Genomic DNA, 19,080 nt, shown 5'->3' with positions numbered 1-19,080 from the left:
AAAGCAAAAGCTATACGACAATTTCAAATCAAATCTCAGTGCAATTGTAGAATTGTTGTACCCCTTGTGTTCTTTTACATTGTTGCAAATGTGTTCTTTCCGATAGTACGCATTGATAGACTTTTGATTCCTCTTCTAGATGATTGATGAGCAATTGGGATGCACATTTTAGATGCATCTCTATAACCTTCAATATTCCCTCTCGACAAAAATCAACTGCTCAAGATTGTTTCGGTCTAACCAGAGGTAGTGTAGATACTCTACATAGCCATATTTCACAAAATGATTAAGCCATGGCCACCCCACACTAGCTCATTGCTCTTTCTGAATGGTATGGAGCATCTGTCAAAAGTTCTGCAATTGGTTCAGGCATCTGTTCTTAACATGCCATCTAGACATTTTCACCCCACTTATTGTAGATTTGAGGTGTCTTTAAGTTAATCGGGCACCCAAGTCAACCTGTTTACATCATTCATAAAGAATTTGAAGTCCTGGCATTGTCTTTCAGAAAGTCACCATCAGAAAGATTCAACTACAATTTAATATCAATTTAACTGCACGTCTATGCCAGAAGATACTAAAACTCAATAAACAAGGCAATCATTCACAGCACTGTTTGTTTCATTAACTTGAAGCTCATTCAGAGAATGATTCTCCCAAAAACAAAGGACAATGTTAAGAAAGAAAAATGTAAGGATAATTTCAGAAATGATCAAGAGTTGTCAAATGAAGATCATTTGAAAATTATAAAATTTCGGATCCAATTAATTTCTTAAAAAGACATACCATGTAACACTCATTCCCAAATGAAATAACAGGAAAAAAGAGTTGTTCACAGATGTCAGAATGTGCATGCCTTTTCCTATTAGTATTAAATGCCTTAATAGGTTTTAATCAAATCTTCATCTGTGAGTATCCTTCTAATACTTCCCTATGAATTTGGCATATCCATATGTCTGTATTAAGAGTCACATGATAGAAACAATAAATACACATCATATATACAAAGAGGACCTGAAAAAATGTCCCCCTTTTGTGGATTTAGTTCACTGTATTATCCATGGTAAACTGCCGTGTAGAGGAGGCTTCAAGAGACTTATGCAGATGTACCAAACGGAATCAAAACGCTACACTGTTTCTCACAGAGCCCTTAGAACAACTCTACCTGATTTGACTACAGCCTTTGTTGCTGCTTTTACAATATGACGCTGTGTATATAAACTGCAAAAAAAGATAACTTGAATTAGAAACATCTACACTGTAGAATATCAACCAATCCCCAAAAAGAGACACAATATCCTTCCTCAAAAAGGAATAGATATAAATTCATAACCAAAACTTACCCATACAAGGCAAGACCCCATGATGCAACAGTGTATGTGACCTTGCTAGCGGCCAATAATTTGTGGATTATGCTTGTTTCCTTCATGTTAGCAAATGTACTAGAAATGGCTGCAAAAAGAATCAAATATAATAAATTGGTAAGCAATCTTCTACAGCTGTGCCTCTCATATCCACATGTCAACATGAGAAGAGAAATAGATAGGAAAAAGACTACACACTACACCTACTTGAACGCAGCTGCTCTGGTGACAAGTTCTGCAAATGCAGACAAAAATTCAAAGTTTTAAATAGGGCACCTGAGTGACATTTGCAAACATAGAATAAAAATCCATGCAGGCAATATTATCTAATAACAGATAACAATAATAGTATAGATTTTTGAAGTCATAAAAAGGCTTAAGGAGTAAAAATGAAACCTTTGACTCTGGATTTGTTGCAACAATCTCAGCCATGAACAGTGCAATGCCCTCCACTACATCCTCCTCAGTTACAATGATATAGCTTTCAGCATCTAGTTTAGACTTCTCTTCTGTTTTGGTTGGTGCGGCATCTTCCGTAATCCAAAGCCAACGACATGTATCATCAAGGTTTGAATTCACCAAAATGTCCCCTAATTACATTATTGCCCCAACAAATATGCTCAATACACCAAATACATTTCCTAATTAAACATTTGCATACATTTACCCCCTTATATTACTGTTAGTATTATTCTAAGGAACTCTTTTTTCTTCTAAGCCATAAATATATGTTGTGCTAAATAAAGTCCAACGTGCTATATATTCTTGAGATAAAACATGTACAAACCTTTCATCTCTGTGGTTGTAGGTTCCTCCTTTTTAAGATTCTGCTGAAGAACTTGCATCTTTTCTAAAAATGCTGGAGAATCAACAGTCTTCATCAATCTTTCATACAGCTGTAGAAAAAAAATCAAGATTCAAATGGCTACCAATTTCTCAAAAAAACAAAAAATTCTTATCAGCTCCAAAAGAACAAAGATTAGAGCAAGAATACATGCCAATTGTACTATCCACATCTGTCATCATATATTACAGTCTCAGTCACATCTCCAGAAGGAACATGAGTTGGGCCAGATGAACAAACAACATTTCAACTCCTCCACCACTGGCTCTTGGTTACAGTTCACAGATTATAAGAACTTGCCCAAGAGATGCTTTTTATATAACCAGATTGGACACAAACTCGACTTCTACTTGGAGGATGCATCATAACTTATAAGAGCTCATTGCAGAAATGAGTTTCTAAATAGAAGAAGCCTAACAAGGATTTCATTTGAGAAATCCTCGAAGCTTCTTGTCTGAAAGGAAAGATATATCCTTTGGAGGCCTTCTGAGGAACCTGAGTAACCTCCGGGTTGGAAAAAGAATAATGATCCTGCTGCTTTTGGATGTGCTTCTTGGAGGTGCGGCTCCATTAGGTAGAGCTTGTGTTCTAGTTCCTCAAGGTTTTCTGCTTCTCCCTTGTGATTTCTAGCTTTTCTAAGTTGAACTGTTCATTATGAATCTTTTGTTTGGATCAGGGTCCATGGATCATAATAGATCCCTAACAGATTACTCATATATATTTAATCAGTGTAATATGTATATTGATTAATAAATATTATTAAATATTAAATATTTAAAATATATTATACAAATATTCTAGTGATTACTATTAGTTTATTAAAGAAATAGATGTATATAAAGAAACCTCAGTGAGTCGACAATTAATCATGATTGGATTTTGAATGGAGGAATTCCAAATACCCATCAAGTGGGGCTTGGTGCTCAAGAGTTGGTAGAAAGCCTAGCTTTGAATATGGGAAGATCTTTCACAAGCATTCTTGGCTTAGTTCTAATCTTGCCAAGGCTCTCCAAATGCACCTCTATTCAAAAAGGTTTTGGGCTGGCTTTTGGAATCCCAACAGTCATCCCTGTGTAAGATGGCCTCTTGTGCCAATGCAGTTCCTTAAGGCATCTAAAGGACTTTTTATCCTATCCCTAAGGCAATCAAGGTGCACCATAAAGTCCTCTTGGGAAGAGATTTGAATGCTAGAGTGGGTCACTCAAATAAAAGAAGCGTTATTTCTAAAAAATTGGTCCCAGTTGGATTTCCAGGAGTATTTGGAGATGCGAGCTTTTAGATCTTATCCTGAAACAGAGTTCCTTTACCTTGAACAACAGAATGAAGGGTTTTTCACTAGATTTTGGAGAGGCTGGACAGGTTTTTAAGTAGGCTACGTTAGCTTCAACATCATTGGCTTTCAGAAAATATCATTCTCTCTGCAGCAAGCTTTGATAGCTTACCCTTTAAATAAAGGTTCTTTTGGATTTTCAACTTGGCAGAGAAGGTAAGGTACGTAAAACACTGTTTCTTTCAATGAAATAAGAAAGTTTCAAGGAACGTTTTTAAATAGGATTGCAATTAAAGCATTTTTAGAACAAGTGACTAAGTATATCCAAGAATTGGGCTTAACTGATGCTTTCCCTGAAAAAAAATCTCGAAGAAGAATCTAGATTGATAGTTCGGCAGGGTCTATGCCATTAGAAAGAGGAAGATTTTTGACTTGAAAAGTTTCAGGACCATTGATCCATGAGGGAGACCACAACTCCAAACACTTTCCTGCGGTAACACTAGCATGATAGCACGGCAAAAGGATTGCAGCAATTGATGATGCCCAAGGCATCCATCTTCAAGCCCTAAAGGATATTGACAAGGAAGTGGTGTCCTTTTCTCCTTCAAGGCAGAACTGAAACTGGACTTAACAGCAAATTAACATGCTCCTGAAGAGTATCCATCTCCTTATATATCTTTCTGTCAATGATAGGCTTCTCAATGCCTTTTCTGCTCATTACGTAAGTACTGCAGTATTTGGTCTTAAGGCGGATAAAAAATCTCTATGCTGGATGGACTTCATGTAGCATTCTTCCAATTCTTCTTGGAGATTCTTGCGAGATTTAGTGGCAGTGGCTGATGACTCTACTTGTAGAAATCTATAAAAATCTTGAATGTTTTCAAGAGTACCTTTCTAATTCCTGTGGCAGCAATTCATCCTCCTTTCCAGGATTTTCACCCTATTGCCCTTTGTAACATCCCTATAAATATTAAAAAATGATTGCAAAGCACCCTAAGCTGAAACTCCCATATCTTATTGATAAGGAGCAAGGCCAATTTGCATGTAACCATCAAATTCAGATGATGTCTTGATCACCCATGAAATCCAGCACTTGATCTCTAAAAGTAAACAGGGGTAATCACAATAAAGTTGGATATAGCTAAAGCCCACCACCAAGTCTCACAATTTTTTGCAAATGTTCCACTTGCTTTTGGCTTCTCAGCTCAATGGGAGGATTTGATTCTCAAGCTGTCACAATTGCCGCCCTGCGGGTTTCTCCCAACATTCCAAGGGTCTCGCAGGGTGATCTCCTAGCTCCACAGCTTTTTATTCTTCTGGCTGAATCTGCTATTGCTTCACCAAAAAGAACTTCAAAAATAGTGTGCTTATTGAGGATTGGTGTTTCTCCTCGGTTAGTGGTGGTCATGACTCATTACAGGCCTGTCGTAGAATATATATGGAGCTGCCAGAGGTGATGGCTTGGGAAGAAATCCTATCTCGTTTTTATGGTAGGTTTGGATCAGCATAAGATGAAATTTATTTATTTTTAAATTGTGATGTGGGTCCACATCCGCAACATAAGATTGCATCCTCCTTAGGTTTGAATTGGCTACCCTCCCTTGCAATAGTTGGGTATCCCTCTCTTTCTCAAAAAATAATGCATATCAGTCGGAGGAAGTGGTCCAAAAGATCATGAAGCACTTGATATCCTAGGGTTGCAGTTGGTTCAGCCTGGCAAGAAGAATCGTAAAATTATAATTCTTCAAGCTATCCCCATTAATTTTGTATCTGTTGTGCCTATTCCAAAAGCCACTCTTACAAGATAAAAGGGCTATGCAGAAGGTCTGTATGGCAAGGAAATTATGAGGGTAAAAGTTTCCCTCTTCTAAATTGGGAAAATGTCTCCCTTAAGCACTAGTGAAATGGTACCAAGGATCTGGATTCCCATAGCTTTGAGGGTTAACTTGTCCTATTGCTTCCTAGATGACCCCCAATACAAGTTGTTGCTTGCTAATCAGAGAAAAGTATCTTGGAAGCAATGATCCTCGGTCTTCTTTGGGGAAGATGACATCCTAGGCAGCTCCTCAAATAGGACCTTTTGCATAAAAGCTCAAGATCTGTAAGGTTCACAACTCACGTGGTATCTTCTAAATTTTGCCAGTGCAGACTTTTGCTGTGAATCATGGCTAGGTAGTAGCCTCTTTGCAACATCCCACAGGACCACAACTAAATATGTCTTGTACGGTGCTTCCTGCTCTTTAGTGTAGAAGAGTTTGTGACAATTGGCAAGAAAATCAAATGAATGGATGCCTCCTACACATTTGGAGGAGCTTTGAAGGAATTCACTTTCCAACCAGCCAGAAAATGGTCCTCTCTTCTATTTCTTAACCAATTTATCATTGCCAGTTTCTAAAGGCCAAATAGGCATTCGTTGGAAAAGTTCACCTTCAACTCTTATCTCTCATAGCTACTCCTTGCTCTAAAATAATCACCTTCTTCCTACTGGGGTATGACTGCATAGATTGTGATGCTGCAAAGAGATTCCCCCACGGTGTAAATGCTTTTGGTTGGCTTGCTTCTTTAAAAGATCCTAAAGTTGAACAACCTGATTAAGAGAAGTTTTCACAGTCCCTCTGCAGCAAAGCTGAGGAGATGGTAGATCGTATTCTTCTGTATGGCCCTTTCTCCTCAAATTTATAGCACTGGATCTTGAATTTCATGGATGCTTTCTCAGGTAATATGTGCTACAGATTATCCTCTATTTGCAATTGGTTGATTGATTCCAATAATCTGGAAAATGTTATGGAACATCTGTGGTGAGCACCTTATGGGTTATGTTTAGACAGAAATGCTCATATCTCAACCAATATTGCCTTGGGAGCATTGTTGGTATAGCATAAGAACTGTCATTTTCCTTATTCCCCGCCTGCAATCAAGATGAACAAAGGCCCTTATCCAGGTCTGATATTTGGATTCTTCAAAATTGAGGCATGGTTGTCCCTCCCTCCATTCATGGGGTCAGACGATTATTGAAAGAAATTGAAGGGTTTCCAATAGCTCTGATGAGAACAAGATTTTGCACTGGTAAAATTAGTTTTTGATGGTACATTTCTTGGTGGTCCTGGTAATGGTAGTGTAGGCTCCCTTGTCAGAGATGCAGGAGGTAATTTTTTGCATGATAGGGTTGAGAACTAATAATGAAGCAAACTGGGAAGGAATGGTAGCTAGAGTGGCAGAAGTAGCTTGCAAGATTAAAAAGTGGGAGAGCGCTTTTAAATCATAATCAGCACATTGAAGAAAAACAAAAATCCTAATTACCATCTTAGGCATTATATAGAAGAAGCATTAACTCGAGAATCCAAGTACTGTGAAGTTAGATACCAAAATTTTAAGTGGAAAGCTAATTCTGCAGAGATTTTCTTAACTAATATGGTGTGGGTTGGGATCCATAACCATGCCATATAGCCACATTTCTTCATCTTGAGAAGAAGTAGACACTTGTTTTCAGTTTAAGACCGCATAAATCATGTTGCCCATCTAGTTTTTAGACCCTAAGGTCTTCGGGTGCAAACAAAATGCTTTAATTTAAAGAATGTCTTCTACTTGTTTAAGAATGGTAACTTACCCACATGATTGATTTCTCTGTAAGATGCAGAGATCCCATTAATGTGGAGCATGTAAAGAGTTTATTGTACCTTGTGCAGGAATTATGTTGATAATAACAGTTGCATCCTTAGTCTAATACCATGATTAAGCTGGATTTCATATTGAAATTTGCTTCCTATGTCCCAAAACATTCACAGTTGTATCAATTTTTTAGATCTGGAAGTTTCTTTCTGCACAATGGTTTCCAGCAATGCTGGTCATGGGTTGTGTTGATGGTGTTAGTCGTGGTGGTCTCTCATGGTTAGCAGCTCTGATGGTCCTTTATTATTACCTTCATTTGTAGTAGTTCTCTAGTTTGGGCTCTACAAAACATCTATTTCTATATCTTGGGCGAACAAAATGCTTTAATTTAAAGAATGTCTTCTATTTGTTTAAGAATGGTAACTTACCCACATGATTGATTTTCTCTGTAAGATGCACAGATCCCATTAATGTGGAGCATTTAAAGAGTTTAATTGTACCTTGTGCAGGAATTATGTTGATAATAACAGTTGCCTCCTTAGTCTAATACCATGATTAAGCTGAATTTCATATTGAAATTGGCTTCCTATGTCCCAAAACGTTCACAGTTGTATCATTTTTAAGATTTGGAAGTTTCTTTCTGCACAATGGTTTCCAGCAGTGCTGGTCATGGGTTGTGTTGATGGTATTAGTCATGGTGGTCTCTCATGGTTAGCAGCTCTGATGGTCTTTTATTATTACCTCCATTGAAGTAGTTCTCTAGTTTGGGCTTTACAAAACATCTATTTCTAAATTTTTGTTTTGTACTTATCTTATGCTTTTCAAGTGGGGGTCCCAATAGATTCCCCTATCTAATTTATCTCACAGATATATAAATATATTTTTTCAATCAGTGTTTCTTGAATTTCTTCTTCTACCAGTCTATCAGACGCATCCAAAAAAGGTACAACTGCCAATAGAAGATATGCCCGACTAGACAAATCTTCTTACAATTGTATCATGTTTTCAAACTTATCTCAATATTTTTTGCTCTTCCTCCCTACTTTGCCTCTTTCCAAGTATCACTAATGAATTCAGATACTAACATTAAGAAAAGAAAAATTACAGAGCTTTAGAGCAGGATTTTCAGGTTTTAAAAATACATCATTTTAGGGCGGGATGCATCTCTATAGACCACTTAGTAATATCTAATAACCCCCTGACTAAACCAAATACAATCCCAATTTTATTGGTGTTTAGGAGCAGCTGCAGAATTTTAAAACAATGAGGACATCCAGGTGTAGCAGGGAATATCTACCACCATCTCCCTTTGTTATCACACCTAAAGGAGCTCATCCCTAGGAAGGCCCTACAAAGAAGAGGGACTTTCCCTCCAGGGAACCCCTAGGGACACCATCTGCAACTGTCCCAGTGACGGCAGGGCATTGCCAAAGCCATAAAATAATTCAATCACTTAAAACTTGGGTGTTGGAGGAGAAAACTAAAACCATTAATCTAAACCTAAGGGCCACCAAGACCAGCACCCCTGAAAAATTATGAAAATTGCTCATTTAAAATGGCCAATGGGAAGAGGAGGGGGTATGTTATGACCCATGCGTCTTCCATAGCTATCCCATTCCTCCTTTCCACAACTCCATTTTGTGTGGAGTGCACAAATCGGCATATAATCTACGAATACCATAGATTTCTTATAGAATTACTGAAAATAATTCTATGTGAACTTGCCTCCATATTAGATACAAGTGCCTTGATATATTTACTTGCATACTTCTCCACCAATGCTTGGAGAAAAGCACTATAACTTATTTGCTAAAAAATACACATTTTCCTAGAAAAGTCATTGACCAGACGCAAAAAATAAGTTGCCCCAAACACAATGTGTTATCTTTGTTAGACTACAAATCAATATTGCTAGGTTCAACAACTGCTTTGCCATCCTTTATCTATATCAAAAAGGTGATAGTTCTACTTATACTATTCTACATTATGTAGGTCCATCTCAACTTTCTTGAATGGATGGTATTCCATTAATGATTTTAGCCTTACTAAGTACAAATAGATACTGATAAATGGCATGCCCATACCTCTCATGTGGTTTATGATTCTCCTCCACTGCTAGTGTGTGTGAATTTTCTGATTGATGATTAACAAGTTTGGACAACGCCTTCTAACTACTTGCGACCTTGTTATAATAAAAGTTGTGACAATACATTTCATGCCTTGAAACATAAGTTAACAAAAAAGAGAATTCTTTGTTATTTTGCTAAATGACAAAAGGTTATTGTTTGTGTCAAGAACATGAAACAAAAAATGTTAAGTCGTTCAAGTACAACTATAACCTAATGAAACAAATTCACTTCTACTTGTCTTCAACAAAAGTTGCCAACCAACCTCTATGGCAAGCATAGCATCAAGATTTCCAAATCAAACTACCATGTCATTGATCAGATGACTACTCATCTGTAGACTGTTGCAACAATTGCAAACTCTCTTGTCTCCTTTGACTCGTCACTCTCAACCACATTAGTCTGGTTTGATCCCCATTAGATTGTTACATCATTCTTCTCTTTCTGGCATAATGTCTTGATTTGTCCAAGCACATGTCAGCAATTTGTTCTAATGTCAAGTTGAGCATGTAATTGACTGTTCCTTGGTTACAAAAATTTGTCAGCTTTAATCCCATTGGCATGCCAAGTCACTCTTTCTTTTTTGGCAGTTTGTCTCAATATGTCCCAAGAACATGACACCAATTACATTTAACAATAATAGATTTCCACAATTGTATTACTATTTATGCTTCTGGATAGGATTGTTTTTTTATCATCAACATTTCGGATCATACTCAATGATCCATCATCAGGATGACAGAGCTTAAGAATGCCAAATGATACAAGGAAGACTAATAACATTTATTTTTTTATTTCTTGGAGGTATTACCAACTTTGAAGGAGTTATGCAAAGGATTGCTGGTACTTTGCTCGCCTTTGGCTTTGGAACTGGTACTGAATGCACTTTCTATATTGGTTGAGGCTGTCCCATCCATTTGGTATTGTCTCCAATCCTTTTGAAAAAGAATACATTGACAACTTCTCAAAGTAATATGTCTTTGTCTTCACAATCAAATGCAAGGGTTCTTCAAATGATCCTTTGGATGGTGGTAAGGTCACAAAATTGAAGCAACCATATTATCGGCATCCACTGGTTTTTGAATAGTTTACTGATCACTTGTATCGTTGGACTGCAAAAGATTCTTAAAAGCAAACCATCATTTCTCAACTTAGTCGAAAACATAAGATTCTTTACATACAATGCCATGCTTGCCACTTGCTTTTTAAACTTTTCCCACAGTGTTGGTCCCCAAGTGACATTCTACACTTACGTACTAATGAATTTGCAATAATAACTTTCTAAGCATAAAAGCTTTCTTTTTACATCCAGCAAAATCCACGGAATCATTGACTGGTCACTCTTCGTTTGTTTAACAAAATTTCATCAAGTTCATGGTACTCACTAAATGCAAGCATTTTGTGACACCATTAGCTATGGTTTTTCCAAATTAACTTTTACAATGGGCAAAACTAAAGATTATACAGGGCAAAATTTTAACCCCTAGAAACAGACACTAATGATGTACATCTTTTTCACAATCTAGGGGCATGGACAATCCTTTTAAAAGTTTCAACTGCATAAAGACTTAGCAGGGCAAAGTTTTAACCCCTAGCAACAGACACTAATGATATACATCTTTTTCACAATCTAGGGGCATGGACAAATCCTTTTACAAGTTTCAACTGCATAAAGACTTCACATAAATTTGAATGAAAATAACCAACTTAAGTCGTAGAATTTTAACATGCACCAAGATTACACTTTTTTCAATTTTTGCTAGTTGCATATGACCAATCTTACGGGTACATTTAAATTTGTTATGAATATACTCACTTGGCTAAAAAGGGAGAAAAGAAACACTTAAGCTTACAACATAATTGCAAGTCAATTATTTGTACAATCATACTAAGAAGTAACTAACAACATTTTCGAAGAGAGTTTCTCCCCATGGCAGACCTTAATTCTGCCCAAATTAGCAAGATTAAAATGCTCTAGATAAAGGCAACAAAGAAGAGCCAAATGAAACTCAAACTATTAGCATTCGATTTACAATGTGCTCATCATCTACTTGCCATTTCAGATTGGTAACTCTGTAAGCAAGCTGCCTCATACTGTCTTAATCATTCAATCAAGGAATGCAACTGATAATGTCATTTATTTCAGCTTGATTCAGCACTGACTGTGGCATCTACCTCCTACAGTGTTCTTCCGAGGGCCCAGTCACAACCCAGAATTATTTCAAGAGCACATAACACATGAATGCAATATTTCATGGACCTCCACTCTCAATTTACATGTTATTAATGTTGACTAGAGATAAGAAAGCATTATAATGCCTCTTGAAACCAAATAATGTGGAAACTGATGTTCACAAGCTATTCCAGACCACACTGCTTGCCCAACTCATCCCATAACAGCCTGTGCTCAACATAAAACGCAGAACTAGTCTGCAAAGACAAGAGTTGTGCAACTAAAGTAGCAACACAAAAACTAATTCTATAGCTCTAATGCCATGTCAATATCATTCACAGACCATACCTTAAACTGAAATACTGCCTGTCTCTATAATCAAGCAATGGAATAACAAATCCACAACCAAACACTCTCAGTGGGTGCAACAATCCTCCTATTTTAGAATGATTTATACCAGAATTGAGAAAATCAAATCCGGCAGTAACCTAGCATGCCCCAAAGTAATTTAAAAACTCAGGTCTTGGAGAAAAATAGGGGAAACTTTAAAGGAGGAACACAAAAAAATCAGCTTGTTATTTTTTCTCCATATCTAATCTTTGTCCTGTCTAGGATGCTCAGTGTTTAGGGGTGTGATTGCAGTATGGGAAGGAGTGTGCAAAAGTGAGGTCAAGAACAAAGGCCTTTGTTGGAAAGAGCTTGTGATTGGGTGCACAGGGTGAGTTATGACGACCTAAATTGCCAAATCCTAGCTCATTTTTGGCAGATTTTTTGACTTGCAAAATAAAAAAAAATTAAGGAGGCTTTGCGGCTAGGGTGTAAAACAGTTCATGGGAGACGTGAGGGCATTTCCAATTCAAAGAGTCTCCTCAAAAGCAGAGCAGCTGCTTGGCGGGGCTCTCATTTATCAGTTTGCTCATCCTCAACAACTCTTGAGGTTAGTCTGGATGAACTAGTCTTGGACTAAAACGATTTGTGTAAGATAGTGCCCTGATCTGCTGCTTCACAAAAACCTGGCAAAAATTGTGTGACCTGCGTTCATGGATCATAGAGAAATGGAAAAAATACATGGAGAGAGGAATATATATTTACCCCTATGCAAAGGAGTTTTTGTCCTAGAATTTGATTCTCAAAAGTTGAGGATTTGGTGATGCAAAATTTTGTGTATGAACCCTGGTTTCAAGATTTTAATCCAGGCACAAAAATCTTCACAACTGCCTTTTCATGGGTGCGGCTGTTATATCTTCCTATTCAGTTCTGGAAATTACACTTCTTGTGGACCATTGGGAATGGCTTAGGGAAGTATCATTGCGCCTCCAAAGAAACTATGAACTACCAAAATTCAACTTGTGCTCGGATATGTGTAGAAATGGATTATCAAATAGCTTTCCTGCAAAGATATTGCTCAAGTTGGGGAACAGATGCTGGAGGCAACCTGTTGATTATGAAAAAGTTGCTTTCAAATGCAAGAAATGTTTCTCCACAGAACATTCTACATCCTACTGTCATAAACAACAAGATTTGAGACTCTGGCTTCAGGGAAAACGTCTTGGTACATTGGGGTTGAGCCTCAGCACCATGTTGTACCGCCCAATACACTCATGGATGGTGAACAACTTCAAGCTTCTACAGTGGATAAAATGGTTGGCATACCAGTTGCTCCTAATGCTCATCCATCATCTATTGCAGTCTGCCAGAGAAAGACAATTTGGTGGATTCCCTGCTCATGCAGGATACAACTATCTTGAAGAGCACACAACAAAAGTGTACTCCTGAGCTCTTTGCGGCATCCATATTGACAGGTATAGAGAGGTTTCTGAAGGAGAGGGCGACCATCTAGAAGATCAAGGATGGACATAAGTGAAGAGGAGGAAACATAACTCACAACATCAAATGCATTTGAGGTCCTCTAAGAAGGGGAATAATATGGAAACATAGCACATGGCCATAAGGGCTGATTTTGAAAAAGTAGCCTCTTACTAAGAGGCAAGAGGGATGGGTAGAATAGATTATATTGTACCCTTATCTGTTGGGTGTGTAATCCTTTGGTCATGTGTGGCTTGCTTTGGTAGGCAATAGATGGGTTGAGCTTGTCTGCCGCAGTAGCAGCACTTGTCATTTGTACTACGTTTTATCAATATAATCACCTCCTACATATCAGAATAGCGGTGGGGGGTGCCTTGGCAATTATATAAAATATTTTAAACACAGAAATGTTTAAGATATTTCTTCAAAGTCACTCATATTACTATATTTGTAGAGCATATTATGGATTTCCATCATAAGTCAAAGTTACAGTTTAATACATATAGACCAGAAAAATAATTCAATCTCTCAATGAGTTACAAAGTCATATTCACTAGCTCCGTCATATGTAGAAGTTGCCTCATCTGAAGAGACTTTTGACAAGTTGTACGATAATAAATGATAATGTCTAAGTTAACACACTCAGTTATATCCCAACTCCTTGTCACTCTAATTGTAATAAATTTTATAATCTGATAAAAGATCCCAATAACTAATGGAGATTGGGAGTGGATCCCAATGACGTTAATAGGCAGTGCCCTTTACAGGGGTCTGAGTGCAACACGCCTGGCGGGATCAAGCGGCAGCGCCCATTAAGGGGATTTGAGGGGCAACACTCCCCACAGAGTCAAGGGGTAGCACCACTATGGTCAGACACAAACCTTCTGAAAATAAAAGTAACACAATCAATATTGTATGTCCTGCAATCCCAACAGTCAGTCATATTATTATCAGATTCTGACACTGATATGAGCCACCCATCAATTTCAGACTGTACTATAATGAATTCAACCTTTAATAATAAACCAAAGTATCACACTATATCATAATTCAGCTTCAGAATGATTTTACCATGAATTTTGATTGCCTGACAATTTGAAGCTCATATGCAATGTGGATGAGATCACCTCAATTCTATGATGGGAAGTAGCTCCTCAAAATCCATACCTCTGGAGCTTTTGCCCTCAGATTAATTAAAACAAAGCTCCATGCTCCAACAAGGAGTGAAAAATAGATAATAGAGTGGTCAATCAAAACACCTCCTTCCCAAAACCCATAACTCTTCAAATGTCCTTCATGACCCTTCATTAATAAAGTTCCTAATCTGATAAGAGATCCTAATAACTAATCAAGATTTGGGAGTGGATCCCAATGAAGTTGAGAGGCAGCGTCTCTTACAGCGGTCTGAGGGCAACACTCCCGCCGGCCGGGGGCAGCACCCATTTTGGGGATTTGAGGCCAACACTCCCCATGAGGTCAAGGGGTAGCACCACTAAGGTCAGACACAAACCTTCTGAAACTAATGCAACACAAACAATATTGTATATCCTGCAATCCCAACAGTCAGCCCTATCATTATCACAATCTAGCACTGATGAGCCGCCCATCAATTTCAGACTGTTCAATAGTGAATTCAACCCTTGGGCTTTAATTATAAGCCACAGAATCAGATTGTATATAATTCAGCTCCAGAATGATTTCCCATGAAGTATGATTGCCTGTCAATTTGAAGCTCAAATGCAATCTCTGGATGAGAACACACCAAATCTATGATGGAAATCAGCTCCTCAAATTCCAGACCTCCAGGGCTCTTGTCCTCAAGTTAATTAAACCAAAGTTTAATGCTCCAACAAGGAGTGCGAACTAGATAATACAGTGGTTGATCAAAATGCCTCCTCCGAAATCCATATTCTTCAAATTTCCTTCATGACCCTTAATTAATATTTGAGTGGAATTATTTTAAAATAAAGTTCAATTATAAGAGACCACCGTATTTTATATTTCAACTTTACATTAGGCTCTCTTTATTCTAATTTTCTTAGTGCAAAATTCCCAAGGGCCAAAACCCATGGGAGATACACGATGGATATTTTGGATTTCAAGTTGGTTTAATTTTTAGAAAAAAAGGACATCACCTTCTCCAATGTCTGTTAACTTTATATTGGACAAAAGATTCTCTTGATGCAAAGCAATGAGAACGAGTTTTCCAATTTAGAAAGCATCGCTATGAAGTCTGCTTGCAGATTTTCTGGAACAAGAGCTGCTATTGAGCCATACAATTTATAACAGCAGCTAAGCAAACTTGAAGTATCATGATTTGCACAGAATTTCAGGCAACTGGTGTGAGAACTGTGGTATATGATGTTGAAAGCAACTGCAAGCCTTTATGAACAAACAAAGCATCCAATCTTATAGGCTTGGAAAAGAACTATAAACATGAAGTTCCACCTTAGTTGCTTATAGAAATATTTTTTTGTTTTAGAACTCAACAAATTGTTACCTTTATTTTAAATGTAGCATAAATGCTTAAAATGGTGGAATTAAACTTTTGAACTTTATAAAGTTTCCAAACATGAAAAATTCAGAGTTCACTATTGGAAAATGTTGCCAACATTTCTGAACATGTAAGAAAATACAATACTCTTTCATTTTATAACTCGATAAACTGTTCACTTCTTTGTAAATAAAACCTCTAAAATGTTTCAAGAAGCAGAATTAGACTTTAAACTTTTAAGTTCTCAACATATCTTAAAATTTAGAGTTCAACAGTAGACAATATTTGTAAACATTCACAAACTTTTAAAATGTATAGTTCTGTGATACCTTCCTGCAGAAGTAGAAATTAATTATATATAATTAAATAAGAAGCAAAAAAGGAAGAAGATTTTATAATATATATATATATATATATTGTGATTAGTGACTAATAAGAACTAATCGTTGTTATGAAGAGGGTTATTTCACAAGAGTCGTGTCCCATCTATTACCAAGGATTACAATCCTTTCTAATAGCAAGATATAAGAAGACATTCTCCATCATTGGACACTTCTTCAAATTCACATATCCAGTATTGCATCTGCTCTTTCGAGAACATTGCCTCTTGACAAATCAACGGCATATGTTACTCAGATTGTAATCAAACACAGCCATCATATGCAGATCCTTCAAGACTAGATCACGGACAGCAATACTCTTGCTATAACCAATAATTGAAGAAACTGCAGATACATAAATTATTAATCAGATATAGCAGTAAGAAAGAAATATAAAAGGAAGATGATTGGATATCTTCAGACTATCAATTTGGAGATGATAAAATATATGCATTACTCTTCATAACGAAGAGATTAGAAAGAAAGAAATCATCTGCAATGCTAGTAAGCTTTGTGTGACAGCAAACTATGCTGTAACACATATATGAGATTATTCATGATTTACGGAAGGATATAGCTGAATCCTAGTAATGATAAGGAACCTTAAAGGGTCTAATATATATCAAATATGTATCTATTTATAAGAATAATAAGAATTGTATCAGTTATATTATATACTCAAGACCCTTTTACTATTTGGCTTAACCAGGGAAGATTATAATGTTTCCAAGGAGGGGCTTGTATAAATTCCAAGCAATGGATCTCTGTCCCAAGATAGGGTGAGGATCAGCAACCCAGAGCGCCTTGTACACATCAACCCAAGAAAAGTTCAAGGGCTTGGATTTGTGAACTTTGAGGGAAACCATTGATGGTGTCTAAGCAACTTAGATTACACTACTCCTTCAGTCTTTGAGTTGAAATAGTAATAAAGTTGGATGTAAGTGTTAAAGAAAACGTAAATCTAATGAGATGCATGACTAATCCTATCATGGACATTACAATCCAAACCCTAATAGAGAAATATAAGATAAATTATGCAAGGGCCCAACAGGAGACATTACAAGTTCTCCAAAAATTTCACTAGAAAGGGCCACCAAATGCTGCTAAAGGAAAATGTTCCAAACGTTTACAGTAAACTTATAACTACCCAAAGATGTCAACTGCTAAATCTAGCTCAAGAAAAAAAGCATGTGACTAAGAAATGTAGGTGGATGAGTGACCTAACCATGTCATTGTAAATGATTGCTCTGATTATTTTTTGGTTTTACATCTGCAATTACTCTCAATGCCAAATGAGTATCTAATTCATGGTTATGAGGCCCGGACTCGACCAGCCAATATGCAACAAAATGACTTGGACCCTAAAAAATCTTGATTCCTTAAAGTGAAACTTTTAATTTGATGAGGGTTTTCCTTTTTCTATGTTTCTATCTTTTTGCAGCCTTAGAATCCAAACCCGGCAAGAATAACTTCAAATAATTTTCAGAGAGTTGATATATTTTGACCTATTTTGGGATCAGTAATCACTGGGATTACAGGAATTTATAACTAACTCTCGGAATCTCACATCCATCGTCAAACACAGGGAATTTAAGGCTTAAGCTATTGACAGGTAACCTACCTGAGCAATCAAGTCTTCTTTAAAGGCATAAGGAATACAGTTTAAGTTCCAATATAGTACTGAACCAAAAAAAGATAGTTCGTAGAGAGTTATCGTATGGAATGCCATACCTTGCAGAAATGGTATTAAGAATTAGATTAAGGAATCACAAATTCCAATACACTAGAGGCTTCAACTAGATTGAGGCTACACAGATTTTGGGACGATCGCACATTATTTGGAAAAAGAAATTACACAAAATGAATAAGGGAAAGCCAAACAAAATTGACCCTAGATGACTATTCTAAAGATAGCATAGCACTCAGAAGAAAGAATATCCTGAGGTAGGTAAACTTCTAACTGGGTGTTCAGAAATGGTGTTCTAATAATGGATAAGGGGCTCACATGTTCCAAAAGCATATAGTAAACGACAAGATTAATCTAACAAATTCATTTCAAAAATGGCATACGATACACAACAAGAAGCAGCATAAAAAAGAAATCTTTTTCACCGATTGGATCTGCATATATGAGTTCAAACAAGGGCAAGAAAAGGACCAGATAGAGCCAACCCCAAAGAAGAATTTCTGGATGACCATCTAAAAGTGTTATTTTTATAGCCCATTGAAATTCAACAAAGAAAAAGTATAGAAATGCAATCCGAACTCACATCTGAAGGGCAAGGGTGTGAATTAGACATGTCGGCAGAGGAATCTTGAGCGGAAAGAGCCCGAATCTCATCGATGACGTTTTCATATTCTTCCAAAGCGGCTCGCAGTCGTTGATTCTCAGAGTGCTGCTGATCCACAGCTTCTTTTAATTCGAGGCAGCGCTGTTTATGATCTGGGATTGAGTTTGATTCCTCTTTTCGTCGGTGACGGAATTCGTACGCATCCCAAGCTAGATCTGCAAGCTCTACCGCTGTCCCGATTACATGATGATGGGCCATTATTCACAAAATGCAAGCAATATTTCCTACCGAATTGATTTCCCTTCTCTGTTAAACAGAATTAAGATAGGATGAAGGCCAGGCATATCGTTTCTCCTTCTGTACTCAAATCGTACTGTGTCTTGGAGCCCATCCCGATTATATGACGTGTCCATCTTGGGTAAGTGCGTGTTTTCCAATTTGTTTTTTCCTCGAGTTTTGAGATTGCCAGTATAATACTTTGTTTGTGACAGGCGGTATTTTGTCAAAGGCGGTTTGGCAGATTTCAATTTTTTTAGTAATTTTTTCCATGGATTTGATTTTTAGTTTTTTTTTCCAGGAATTTTGATGGATCTCATAATATTTAATGAAATATTCCCTCTTTTATATTGAACTTTATAATAGTATGGTCATTTTCTATTTATTTTGTTTCTTCACATCATTGTTCTAAGTTTTTAAATATTTTATTCATATTGTTTTTGTTTA

At 36.9% G+C, this 19,080-nt stretch overlaps 1 protein-coding gene across 2 annotated transcripts; it reads right to left on the bottom strand.

Moving 5' to 3' along the window:
* Window positions 1-839: 839 nt before the first annotated feature.
* LOC149531234 (uncharacterized) lies at window positions 840-18,729 on the bottom strand. 2 transcript variants are annotated; one of them, XM_089811300.1, is made up of 6 exons: window positions 18,337-18,729; window positions 2,152-2,260; window positions 1,761-1,954; window positions 1,572-1,599; window positions 1,344-1,452; window positions 840-1,221 (listed from the first exon to the last, which is right to left on the bottom strand). In XM_089811300.1, exons 1-6 carry the CDS (start codon window positions 18,613-18,615, stop codon window positions 1,140-1,142), a joined length of 801 nt encoding a protein of 266 aa, XP_089667426.1. In that variant the 5' UTR covers window positions 18,616-18,729; the 3' UTR covers window positions 840-1,139. The 2 variants fall into 2 exon arrangements, with proteins under 2 accessions (XP_089667426.1, XP_089667427.1); XM_089811301.1 differs by having other exon boundaries at window positions 1,761-1,894.
* Window positions 18,730-19,080: the final 351 nt, after the last annotated feature.

Source organism: Cupressus sempervirens, chromosome 11 (assembly GCF_028749045.1).
Source record: "Cupressus sempervirens isolate cs-2001-9-10 chromosome 11, ASM2874904v1, whole genome shotgun sequence".
In the NCBI taxonomy this organism is placed as follows: domain Eukaryota; kingdom Viridiplantae; phylum Streptophyta; class Pinopsida; order Cupressales; family Cupressaceae; genus Cupressus; species Cupressus sempervirens.
The sequence above is the reverse complement of the archived record's forward strand: the minus strand, read 5'-3'. Positions and strand labels throughout refer to the sequence as shown.